The sequence below is a fragment of the Barbus barbus genome (assembly GCF_936440315.1).
Source record: "Barbus barbus genome assembly, chromosome: 12".
NCBI lineage: Eukaryota > Metazoa > Chordata > Actinopteri > Cypriniformes > Cyprinidae > Barbus > Barbus barbus.
This window is the reverse complement of record NC_136740.1, coordinates 16,778,225-16,791,430: the sequence shown is the minus strand read 5'-3', so window position 1 is coordinate 16,791,430 and position 13,206 is coordinate 16,778,225. Positions and strand designations below refer to the sequence as shown.

At 38.2% G+C, this 13,206-nt stretch overlaps 1 protein-coding gene across 10 annotated transcripts; it reads left to right on the top strand.

The window, feature by feature from the left end:
* Window positions 1-4,689: 4,689 nt before the first annotated feature.
* Window positions 4,690-12,618, top strand: LOC306878036 (sodium/potassium-transporting ATPase subunit gamma-like). Of its 10 annotated transcripts, none has more exons than XM_079430122.1 (11): window positions 4,723-4,978; window positions 6,170-6,226; window positions 6,406-6,432; window positions 6,914-6,970; window positions 7,944-7,967; window positions 8,391-8,414; window positions 10,708-10,782; window positions 11,526-11,559; window positions 11,935-11,966; window positions 12,039-12,075; window positions 12,174-12,618. In XM_079430122.1, the coding sequence occupies exons 2-10, from the start codon at window positions 6,175-6,177 to the stop codon at window positions 12,047-12,049; spliced, it is 336 nt and encodes a 111-aa protein (XP_079286248.1). In that variant the 5' UTR covers window positions 4,723-4,978; window positions 6,170-6,174; the 3' UTR covers window positions 12,050-12,075; window positions 12,174-12,618. The 10 variants fall into 10 exon arrangements, with proteins under 10 accessions (XP_079286256.1, XP_079286248.1, XP_079286250.1 ...); XM_079430124.1 differs by having other exon boundaries at window positions 4,744-4,978; window positions 6,126-6,226; XM_079430126.1 differs by lacking the exon at window positions 6,914-6,970 and having other exon boundaries at window positions 4,744-4,978.
* The last annotated feature ends 588 nt before the right edge of the window (window positions 12,619-13,206 follow it).

Sequence of the window (13,206 nt, the reverse complement as noted above, 5' to 3'; positions counted from 1 at the left end):
GTGTGGAAAGCTGAAATGGTCTTTAGGGAATTTGTCCATGGAGCAGTGATGTTCTGCATCTCAGAGTTGGGTTACATAAGTCCCTTTTACTTCTGGTCACTGCACATATGTATTCGAGTCTGCTGCTTTCCCTGAAACTGAAAACTGAAGCAATACATCAGTCTTCAGGACAGAGCGTGACTGGAGTAGAGTTTAACATGTTGTGTCACATATCATAATAATTGCAGATCATTGTATGATGTCTACTTCATATTTCAGTTTTTTTTTGTTTTGACCAGTGTCTACTGAATTCGCAATCATGAAATAGTCTGTTTTTGTATACATGGTTTCCCCCTTTGCAATAGCTTAGCAGTTTTGTAAATTGTAAATGCCAATAGATTTGCTGTCATTTTGCTCTCCATCTCACTCCAGTGGACCTTGACATTGGGATGAGATGGCAAGTCATTTCCAGCAGTCTCACCTGTGACACATTATCAAAGACGCATACAAAAGGCTGCTATAACAATGACCCAGCATCTGCCAAGGGCACACCTGCTTGTTTCACACTCTGACGTCACGGCCTATTTCTGGAGCGAGACGCTGACCACCTGCATTCTGGAAACAAATTACAACTGAAGTCTGGAACTTGTTCTATTACAGGAGCTTTCCAACGTGTATTTAATGAAAAATAAAATTGGGAGTGAAAACGATATAAAAATCAAATCAGAATCAGCTTTATTCGCTAAGTGTGAGCGAACGCACAGGGAATTTGATGTGGTTTTTAATAAGCTCTTGGTACATGCATGCATACATAATATGCAATATCAGCACACTTGGTAAATATGATCAAAGAAGTCTGTGAAAATTAATCTGCATTGTTAATCCTTTTAATATTTTATTTTTAAAATTCAACGTTTCATTGGATAAGAATTTAAAAATGGGAGGAAATATCATTATGAAACGGTTTTCTTTAATACACATTGACCACAATTAATGGCACACTTTTATTCAGTACTTTTTGAAACCTCCATTTGCCAGTTTAACAGCTCTAAATTTTCTCCTATAATGCCTGATGAGCTTAGAGAACACCTGACAAGAGATCGGAGACCATTCCTTCATCCAGAACCACTCCAGACCCTTTAGATTCTCAGCTCCATGACAGTGCTGCTTCTCTTCAGTTCATCTCACTCATTTTCTGCAGGGTTCAGGTCAGAGGACTGGAATGGCCATAGCAGAAGCTTGGTTTTGTGCTCAGTGACCCATTTTTGTTGTTTTTGAGGTTTGTGTTTGGATTATTGTCCGGTTGGAAGATCCAAACATGGCCCATTATAAGATTTCTAACAGAGTCAGTCACTTATTGATTTTTTTTTTTATCTGTTGGTATTTGATAGAATCCATGATGCCATGTGACAAGATGTCCAGGACCTCCAGCAGAAATATAGGCCCACAACATCAAAAATACAGCAGTATATTTTATTGTACACATGGGGTACTTTTTATCCCTGTGTTCACCAAACCCATCTTGAATGTTAACACTTTCTGTTGATTGGAAATTCTTCATTATTGCCCTGATGCTGGAAATGGGAATTTTCACTGCTCTAGTTCTTTCCTTAAAGCCACTTCAATAATTTGTGAAGCTCAATTATCTTTTGATGCACATCAGAAATATATTCTTTGGTTTTTCTCATTGTGATGGATGATTAAGGGAATTTGGGCTTTCTTTTCCCTCCTATTTATATTTCTGTGAAACAGGAAGCCATGGCTGGATAATTTCGTGTTCATAATCACCCTGGAGTGCTCAAAATTGTATATATGAATGGGAATTACTTCAGAGATAAGATTTTCTAGGGGTGCCAATAATTGTGTCCAACGTGTATTTGAGAAAAACATTTATTTCATAATATTTCTCACCATTTTAAATTCTTATTGTCCAATGAAAGGTTAGATTTTTGTGAATTTGTTTAAATAAAACATCAAAAGGATTAACAATGCAGATTAATTTTCACAGCCGCCTTCGATCATATTTACCAAGGGTGCTGATATTTTTGGACATGACTGTACGTACGTACATATCTGTCATGAGAACAGAAACATTTAAATAAGATTTAACAATAATGTGTGTGAATCTGGAACAAGATTTATGTACAGATGTGTGCAGTTACTCTCTATATATACAGCTTTATAGAAAATATGTATTTGTATTTACATAGTACTTGAGAGAGGCAATAATTAGAGATGGAGAATGAATTCCAGAACACAGGTAATAATTCCTGTGTTAGCTGTTTAGGCTGGAGATGGCATGGGGGAAAAGGTTGTGTCTGGGGTGAGAGGGGTCTGTGGTGATGTTACTTGCCCGTTTCTTCACTCTGGAGTAGTATAAGTCCTGAAGGTTGGGCAGGTGGACACCAATGATGCTTTCTGCTGTCCGCTGCAGTCGTCTTATATCTGATTTGCTGGCTGACCCAAACCAGGCAGTTATAGAGGAGCACAGAACAGACTCAATAACAGCTGAGTAAAACTGTCATGCGCCTGTGGCAGGTTGAACTTTTTCAATTGACGAAGGAAGTACAACCTCTGCTGAGCCTTTTTTCATGATGGAGTCAATGCGAATGTCCCACTTCAGGTCCTTGGAATTGCAGATGGTGGTTCCCAGGAACTTGAATGACTCCACGGCAGCCACTGTGCTGTCCATGATGGTGAGTGGGGGGAGTGCTGGGGGGTTTCTCCTGCAAGTCCACTATCATCTCCAGTTTTGAGTGTGTTCAGCTCCAGGTTGTTGTGACCGCACCAGACAGACAGCCAGAACACACACCCTGAGCAGTGGGAGCCCGGGGAGCAGTTGGGGGGTTCGGTGCCTTGCTCAAAGATCGCACCTCAGTTGTGGTATTGAGGGTGGAGAGGGCCCACCTACAATCCCTGCTGGACATGAGACTCGTGACCTGACCTGACCTGAGACTCGAGACCCATGACCTTTGGGTTACAAGTCCGACTCTCTATCCATTTGAGAGCCCGTTCCATGCAGTCCCATGTTGACTGCATCATCCACAGACCTGTAGAAACATAATAGGATGTAGAAACAGTTTTAATTAAGAAATTGCTAGCAAATTTCAGTTACAAAGAAGAAACACTGAAATAGTATATCGATATAATCTGTTTTATTTACAACTTCAGAAAATAGCTTTTTACAGTGTTTCTGCTAGAAGTTGAAGACGACTACTTCAGCCAGCAAAAAACAATATTACGAATACAACAAAAATATGTAAACAATTAATATAAGGGTTTTAAAAACTTTAAAACGTTATTACTGAAATTACTTTTTAGCTATTTTTTTCCTTTTGGATATTTATTCCTTTTCAGTTCACTGCACTGTTTGGCTGGAGCTGCATAGTTAGGCTATTATTTGGTAAAACAATTTTTTTTTATTTTTTTCCTGCTTGTAGCCAAGTTGTACAAGTAGGACTCGCTGCAGTCCACAAGATCCAGGGGGCGTGGTTGGATCCACATCTAGGGGGTGGAGATTGGTAGGTTTAGAGGTGGAGATGGGTAGGTTTAGGGGTGGATATGGGGTAGGTTTAGGTATATGTAAGGTGGGAGGAGTTGGATCTGGATACAACCACGCCCCCTGGATCTTGTGGGCTGCAGAGAGACGCTCCTCAAGTTGTACCCTACTCGCAAGGCTGTACAGTCGTTAAAAAGGGAAGAAATTCTACAGGTGTTTTGCTCAGTGTTGAAAATGTGTAGTAGCCTACTTCCTGCCAATATTCTGCCACAGACCTGCTGTAGTTGAATGGCGCCACCACGAGCATCACCGTATAACGGGTTTGCACATTTAAGAAAATAAACATTGGTCCTCCTTTTTTATTTTTTTTTCTCTGTCTTCAAATCTGTTAAGTGAAAACACAATAGCAGCAGTGTGCTGACGAAACAAATGCAGTGGGGGGGAAAGGTTACCGTATACTATCAATTTAGTCAAAAGGAGACTAATCCGTTGTGCAATGCAAGCCATACTCCCAAAAATGAGTTTCAAGTACTCCCTTTATTTTTGTGTAAGCTGGGTATTGTGCAAAAACTCTATCTGTGGAATTTGTGGAATCTCAGAGTGGCTTGTAAACAGCCACCAATCTTCGTCATTTGTCTCCAGGCTTCAAATCAATAGGTCTACCACTCGAGATCTTCATTTTTACCTTCTGAATATAATTAGAATAATTTTTAAATATATGAGGTCCCTCCAGTAGGAGTGCGCATTAAAATAATGCAGTTGCAAGGGGAGTTGGGGCTTTTGTTGGGGGTAACCACAAAAGTTAATTACACAAGCCAGAACCACAAGCGCAAAGAAAACACAAATACTAGGCTATATGTATCACTTTATTATTATTTTACGAATTCAAACGGGGTTTAGTCTTTAAAGGTAGTTTATGTTTGACGCCAAATATTGCCTGCACATGTAGATAGCTACATCTCAAAGATGTCTCTTAAAGAGCTATTGGCAAGCTTTTGATAAACACCTGTAGGCTTATATTCCAAATCATAAACACATTAAGAACGTTCTAAATGTCTCCTTAATATCTTGCAACCTTTTGAGATGAGAAAACGCCCCAATAAATAACATATTTTCCACATGAAAACACGTGTATCAATTTAGGCGTCTCTCTTAGACTGCGCCCTGAATATCGAAATTCCTTTAAAGGTCTATTCTTTGCCTGCCTCCACCTTCTGGGTCAGAGGTCTAGGGTATAAAGAAACACTGGGGAGGAGTCTAGCTCTGCTACACAGGCGCGCGTTCGAACATCAGAAAATATTTACATGTACATGTGCAGCTCACAGTTTAAGGAATAACACCTTTTCAACTCGTATAAGAAGATATTTGACTTTTCGATCAACATTTCACAAATTCTATAGAATTTTTGTATAACATACTTAGTCGTCGAAAGATTGCTTCTGGCTTGCCCTAGGGATTCATTAAAACCGGATTCTTTGGTGTTGAGCAGTAATCAAGCTGGTAAGGCTTTGCATGTATTTTTATGTTTTTGGTTGAATCAGCTGTTACTTGTTAACGTAAGATTTATTGCATAACTACCACATGGCTCTTTATAAATGGTTTCTGCAAGTGAGATCTGTTGTTCCAATCGATCTTTGCAAAAACAAACAAACAAAACAGGTGATAATCACGTGCAGTTTATAGGCGTGCAGACTTGAATGCATTTTTTTTTTCTTGATTGCTCTTTCTTTGTGTAACATTTGCAAGAATGCATTCCTGATTAAATCGGCATCTGGAGCACGTGACCATATCACATTACAGCTCCTTGAGAGTTGTTTTGCACACCATGTTTCACGTTTTTAATCGCGTACTCATAAAACGGTTTACTTTAGTGTGAAGATTAGTTGTAATAATGGTGAGAGAGAAGCTTCTGAAATCTCGCGGAAGTGGGTTGAATGAGGGAGAGGGGGTTTTCTGTGTTTTAGTGCCAGAATTGTAAGAGCATGCGAGACTCCTCCTCCTCCTCAATATTTATCCTGTGGAGAAATGTTGTAGTGACTAATCTGTGCAACAACTGTACTTTACTGTGGTCTTTTTGTACACTAATGAGTTTAATCAAAGATGTTATTTAGAGACCACCTGCGATTTCCAAGCGATCAATTGCTGTGCATCTAAATTGAAATGGGTTTTGAGATTGGAGTTATATGGTATGTGTTTGAGAGTTACAGCTAAAACACTCACTTATGTCTGTCAGTCGCTTACCAAATATCATCTGAAATATCACACCCCACAGCCATGTCCCTTGGGGTCCTTATCCCACCGTTTTGAGGGGATCCTCCAAAAATAGAGCCCTTTTGCCATTCTTAGCAACAGTAGAGAAAAACATGCTGGGGAACTGAAAGAGATTATTTTTGTCCAGCTCATAGATGCAGAAATGCTCAATTAAATTACCTATATATTTTATTTTGTGAAGTTGTTTGAACATAATACAAAAAGAAGCACTTGATGTCCAACAAAGTCCCCCACAACTACCAGGACTTGTTCTTCAATTAGTAGTTGAAGAGTTCTGTTAAATGGTCAAGTTAGTAATATAAGGCAAGTGAGACTTCATTAGTCAGTTTTCTAAACCTTCCCACAAGAACTGAAGTATGTGTGTGGAATTTTGCAGGGATTGAAGACAGCCCAGTGTCTCACACTCACTTGTTTTTTCAGACAAGATGGAATTTTGTGTTGCTGCAGTGCTTTTGTCCTACTTCGCTCCAGCTTTGGGTGAGTGCTGTTGTTTTTGTTTTTATTGCCACCTTCTCAACTATACTCTGATAATTCTTTTTGATTATAAATATATAAAGTAGAAATCATCTCCAGAATGTAATTAGGACAAAAATGAAAAGTGTTTGTCCTGCACAGACTTTCCTTTAGAGATTAACGGTATATGTGTATGAATGCAGGATCAGCTTTTGGCAGGGAAATGCCAGGTAAGTGTGTAGAGGGTTAGAGACACTTTGCTATGTGAGTGATTAAAAAAATAAGAAGCTGATTTTCAAGTTTTCTGTGCCTCTGTCTGACAGTGATATTTACCAAGGCTTTTTCTGTTTGTTTTTGTTTAATAAAATTTGACTACTGTTGCACTTGACTGCTTTTCTTAAATACTGGAACTGTTTTGGTTTTGGCTGTTTTTGGCAAATTTTCTCAAACGGTTCCACCGTGTCTCATTTCTGCTTACGATTACACCTTTCCCTGAAGGGTTTTTCTGAAAAGCCGATGAAGTAACACTACTCTCACACCACGAGGCTTGAGACTTTTTCAAGTGTGCCAGTGCAGCTCATGTTGTACCTAACCTTGGGTACATGCAGTTCTGCTACTCCATATGGAGGCAGTTTTGACAGGATGAGACTTTTAAGTATTTTTTTACCTTGGGAATTATAAGTATCGTTGCTTTTAATGTTTTCTTTTGAGATTTGTCCACTTTTAGAAGTTGCAGTAGCATGCATCTAGCTGATCCGTTGGATTTCTGTGAGAATTGCTGCTTTCTCAGGCTTTTGTGTGTGTGTGTTGTTGCCAACACAAACATTTGAGAACACAATTTAAGCGCTCCAGCACTGTCGGACTGGCCAGTGTGCTCTCATGTATATACTGTCCACATAAACATGTACATGAGCAGCATTAAATAATGTTTTTTGTACACAGGAATGTTAAAGTGTTTGCATCAATGCTTTGTCCATTGTTTTTGAAAGGGATGGAGGGAGAGAGAGCGAGTGATCATTATGGATAACCAAAGTCTTAGTCAGACCATTCATAATGTTTAATGGGAGATTTGGAGCAGTGCCTTCAACATTCTTGTTTACAGAGAGCAGATCTTCTGAAAAGACTCTTTAAAAAAAACATTGTAGGTCTATTATCATTCCACTGATAGATTTGTGGCATAAAATTGTGACTCAAAGTAACATTCCTGCCAAATGTCTGTTTAATATTAATAAAAAGTCTTTGAAAAGAACTTGTCAAAATATTAGAATTAATGTGTCATTCTTTGAGATGAGTTCCTAAAATAACCTTTCTGTGTAATATAAATCTCATAGTTGAACTTTTTAAAATGCATTTCAAGTTGATCTGGCATATTGAAAAGAAGCTGTTGGCTGCCACAATGTGAGCATTTCTTTTGTGACTTCCATGCTTGTGCACATGCTTTTTGAACATATTGCCATTTTTTGGAGCTTTTATGGCTGTATGTGTGTCTGTCCAAACACATTAACTGTTGAAATGTAGTATGCAACCATAGTTTACATTTAACATTGTAGTACACTGGAATACTTAGGTGCCAGTTCTATATTAAATAGTTTAAGAATCACATATTAAATTAATTTAGCTTCACTCTGAAAGCACTTACACACAGATTCTAATAATGCTCTGTCTGTAATAGTTTGGCTGGCATGAACTTGACATTTTTGTTTGGTTCGATTTCAATTGTAACACTTTTTCTCTCCCTCAGCTTCTCAAATGGATGAAATTCATGGTAAGTGTCTTCTAGTTTAGAATTAATTTTACATTAACTGAACGTCTTATTGGCTTATTAACAGTGTTTTTAGCTAGGCTAGACCAGGTTTAATGTGGTGTGCATTGAAACAGCATATTTGACACTATAAGCTTTTAGTTCACAGTGGGTGTGAAAAAATGTTTATGGAGTCACCAATTAGAAAGCTCTTATCCTCTTGGTACATTCCATTCTATACCGTATGAACTTGTCAATAGCATTCTGTATTTGAGAAATGGCTTGCAGATATGTAAAGAATATATTATGTTCTGGCACTAGAATGTTGTCATTATCTTAAATTCTCTTAACATTTTACATTTTGATTGCTACCAGTATTTATTTTATTTTTAAACAGTTTTACGGAGTTTTGACTCTAGATATTTTCATTTTTTTTTCTCCCACCAGAATACGACAAGCCATTTCATTATGGTGAGTACAGATGGACTATAGCTGCTTAGGCAGTACACATACTTATATGGATTAAGGAAATCTCTTGGTTGACTTCATAAAGCTGAAAGGGGGAAAATGCTAGTATGCAAAACATAGCGATTACTCAGTGGAATTTGTGTTTTTCAAAGTATTGAGCGTAGTCATTTTATTATGGGGCTTACAGCTGCACTCTGATGTTTCCCATAGTGTGCTGAGCGCTGTTGTGTTAAGAAGGGCTTTCAGGGCCAAAGTGCATCACCTTTCTCAGGAAACATCTGGGAAGTCAGAGATTTGTGTTTCCCCTTCTGGTTTTCCAAAATAGAAGGAAAATATTCACCCCTAAGCTTCTGTAAAACACAAGTTAGAATCTTATATCTACCCCAGAATTTTCCAAATGTACTTTTTATTCAATTTGTTTATTGTACTTATTTGGATTTTATATATATATATATATATATACACACACACACACATACACTCACTGGCCACTTTATTAGGTACACCTTGCTAGTACCGGGTTGGACCCCCTTTTGCCTTCAGAACTGCCTTAATTCTTCGTGGCATAGATTCAACAAGGTGTTGGAAACATTCCTCAGAGATTTTGGTCCATGTTGACATGATAGCATTACACAGTTGCTGCAGATTTGTTGGCTGCACATCCATGATGTGAATCTCCCGTTCTACCACATCCCAAATGTGCTCTATTGGATTGAGATCTGGTGACTGTGGAGGCCATTTTAGTAAAGTGAACTCATTGTCAAGAAACCAGTCTGAGATGATCTGAGCTTTGTGACATGTTGCATTATCCTGCTGGAAGTAGCCATCAGAAGATGAGTACACTGTAGTCATAAAGGGATGGACATGGTCGGCAACAATACTCAGGTAGGCTGTAGCGTTTGCTCAATTGGTACTAAGGGGCCCAAAGTGTGCCAAGAAAATATCCCCCACACCATTACACCACCACCACCAGCCTGAACCGTTGAGACAAGGCAGGATGGATCCATGCTTTCATGTTCTTTACACCAAATTCTGACCCTACCATCTGAATGTCGCAGCAGAAATCAAGACTCATCAGACCAGGCAAAGTTTTTCCAATCTTCTATTGTCCAATTTTGGTGAGCCTGTGCGAACTGTAGCTTCCGTTTGCTGTTCTTAGCTGACAGGAGGAGTCTTCTGCTGCTGTAGCCCATCTGCTTCAGGGTTCGACGTGTTGTGCGTTCAGAGATGGTAGTCTGCATACCTTGGTTGTAACGAGTGGTTATTTGAGTTACTGTTGCCTTTCTATCATCTCTAACCAGTCTGCCCATTCTCCTCTGACATCAAGGCATTTTCGTCCACACAACTGCCGCTCACTGGATATTTTCTCTTTTTTGGACCATTCTCTGTAAACCCTAGAGATGGTTGTTCGTGAAAATCCCAGTAGATCAGCAGTTTTTGAAATACTCAGACCAGCCCGTCTGGCACCAACAACCATTCCACGTTCAAAGTCACTTAAATTCTCTTTCTTCCCTATTCTGATGCTCGATTTGAACTTCAAGTCGTCTACACCACATCTAGATGCCTAAATGCATTAAGTTGCTGCCATGTGATTGGCTGATTAGCAATTTATGTTACCAAGCAACTGAACAGGTGTACCTAATAAAATGGCAGGTGAGTGTGTGTTTATTTATATATATATATATATATATATCTAAATAATCTGTCGTGTTTATAATTAGAAGTACAACTCTGAGCCCTACTTAGAAAGCAAACAACTAAGTACACATGGCAGTTTAGTGGTTCCAGATTGTCTCAGGAAAGTCATTCTTTGGCTTTTTTCATTATGCTTAGTAGATTATTGTTTGTGCATGTTGTGTTGGCCTTGACACTCGTTAGCAGGACCAAAAGGAATCTGCAGAACCGTTCACATTTTCTGTGCTGATTTTAGTGAAAATCTGTCAAATCTACACCTGATTTTAGGTTTAAATTTGTTATATAAAACTACAGTAGTACTAGATGCTTATCTGGAGTTTAAAGCCTAACCAATGAGCTAAATTATTATAGTAAACAAATGGGTGGGGTGTAGAAATTTGTGAATGAGTTTCAATTCTACAGATTCCATGTGAACCTGCTATAAAAGGGCTGTTTTGTTTGTAATTTGTGTATTGTTTTACCACAGATGCAACCATTTAAATATATTTTAAGCTTATTGTGGAATGTTTCCCATTTTAACGATGTGTTATTAACACTCTAATAAAATGAAAACATGCATAATTTCTGCATTTGTACATGTTCTTCTGAATCCTCTTTCCAGATTATGAATCTCTGAGGATCGGTGGTATGATCTTTGCTGTGATCCTCTTCTTGATGGGGATCTTCCTCATTGTCAGTGAGTGTCAAACTTTGTACTGTTCTCAGAAAGAGTTTATACCATTGTATAGTACTTCCCATAAAATGTATGGAATATTTTTGTAGATATTCATCTAAGAATGTATTCACTTGGGCAGATATTGGTTACTGAGGGTAGACTGGTTGCAGGCCAGCATGTCTTTCATAATCTCTAAATTTAAACCTCTCTACGACACCCAACACCACTCCATGACTTATGGTGTTCCACCAGTGCAAAGACAAGCAGCCAATCTATCCTTTGACAATCTTACTCTGAAACCCCCTCCAGCCCACATAAATTACTAACGAGAGACCCTGCTGACCTGATGTTATATAGACCATGAGTTTGATCACAACAGGGGTGTTTAAGGACAGTAGCTTGGTTTTTGTGTACCTATGTCTAATTTCTTCATGTGTTACACCAACAAAGGAAATCTCTAAAAGTTTCACAGACAAGGCTTAAACTAGTCCCAGACTAAAATGCACGTTTGAGCTGTCTCAGCTGAAAATATCTTGAAATATGTCAGTGTCATTGTTCTGTGTCAAGATGCACACCTGTAATGTTTTCTTCTAAGGCATTTTTGTAAAAGTTGCTTAAATATCTTAATTTAACTAAGGCCTAGTCTTGGTTTAAGCGAAGACGCGTTTGTGAAACCGGGCCCATGTATTTGTGAATGCTTTTCTCTTGTATATTATAATAAACCACCAATTGTTTTGATCATACTTCTGGCTTGTTTCCAATAGGTCGGAAATGCCGCTGCAAAGGGAACAAGTCAAAGTAAGTGGCAAAGAAAACTGTAATGCATTTTGTTCTATGAAAATATTTAGGCTAAGCCGTGGTAATCCAGTCATTTTAACAGGAATTCATGCAATCTGGAATTTTGCGTTAGATCAAAAGATTGCACCATCCATATTTCGCAACTTCTTTCGCAATTTCTGTGTGATCTGGGCTTGATACAATGCTACACTATTGACAATAGACAACTGACCCTTTTTGCCACAATTGTTTTATAACGTGACCGCATCTGTTCCAATGATGCAACTAGGTCAATAATCCGATATCACAATATAATGTCTATTTATTTTTCTGCTCTTCAGGAAATGACCACCTTTTGAATTTTGTCTCTCTTGTTGTCTTTTTCCTGTTTCATAGGCCAGTGGGTCTTGACGCAGAGGTAGCCAGAGGTGAGTGTTCCGTTTGATTTTTGATTCATGTCACTTAAAAAGAAACTGACATTTATGGTCTTTTTATTGCAGGTGCAAAATAAAGTAAGCTGAGGGAACAGAGAAAAAGGTGACACTGTCTCTACTTTTGGATTCGTCATGAAGTGTTGTATATCTCGCATAAATGTTTACGACTGTATATCTCTGTTTTTTGATTCCTCTTGACAGAAAGCATGGCTTCTTAAGGAGAAATCTTAATCAGAACTTTGACCATTTGGAAGAAGAAAGTCACTTGAGGATTTAGTTCTTCTAGTGTTCACAATAAAAAAAAAATGATGTCTTTGTCTCTTGGGTACATGAGTATGAGTGCTCCTTTTTAAAATTTGAAATTTTAAAAATATTGTTTAAATGAAAGTGTTGATTATCAGCTAGAACTACTTTGCCGTAATGTTTAACTCAGCAGCTGATACCTTTGATATTTTCCTTCACTTTTTGTCATGTACTTTTAAAGCTCTGTCTAGTTTATGAAATACATAGTGTAGTATGTGTAAGTGCTTGGTAGGTAAAAGTAGCAAGTAGGAATTTTATATATTTTGTATTTTGTCACGTCGCAGAAGTAACAAATCAAACTGTACACTTTAGTTGAAAAATAAAGTGATTTCCAAGGAATGTCTGTTAAGTGTCCTCGAGAAAATGTAACTGTTATATGTGTGCTTGGCATCTGCCCTGGTCTGTCTCTCATATTCAGTCTGTGTTATAAATAGTTGACCCTGTTATTAGTAGGCCTAATAGTACAAGCGGTTTGATATTGCAGCTGCATCACTGATGTTGCAGTAGTATCTAGCTTCTGTAAAAAAAACAAAACCTCTGTGCATGCAGAATATCATATTAAGGGTCTCTGAAATGCTTAATTCTGATTGGTCAGGGTGTGGTCAGATATTTCTGAAGAATGAATGTTGACCATAGCATTCCCCTGTGTCTTGGCAAGCACTCTTTCATATAACCACAAGTTGGAGTAGATCATTGGCGCCGTCTTGTGATTCAAAGCGATATTACGACTACAAAAACGGTATTTGAGGACTTTCAAAAAGGAAAGACAACGAAAGTATAGGTCTGAAGAACAACAAAGTGATGCATTACAAAACACTCATTGATTAATTATAATAATTAATACATATATAAACTCTTATAGACCCTGCTCTAGACTCTAGAGTATGCCTAGTCGTGAAAAAAGCAGACAACGCCCTGTCGAGGTTTATTT

Coding starts and splice junctions, on each gene's coding strand:
- LOC306878036 (XM_079430122.1), top strand. CDS start 6,175: ATGGAATTTTGTGTTGCTGCAGTGCTTTTGTCCTACTTCGCTCCAGCT. Junction 6,971..7,943: donor AGCTGATCCGTTGGATTTCT/GTGAGAATTGCT, acceptor TCTCTCCCTCAG/CTTCTCAAATGGATGAAATT. Junction 11,560..11,934: donor TGCAAAGGGAACAAGTCAAA/GTAAGTGGCAAA, acceptor CCTGTTTCATAG/GCCAGTGGGTCTTGACGCAG.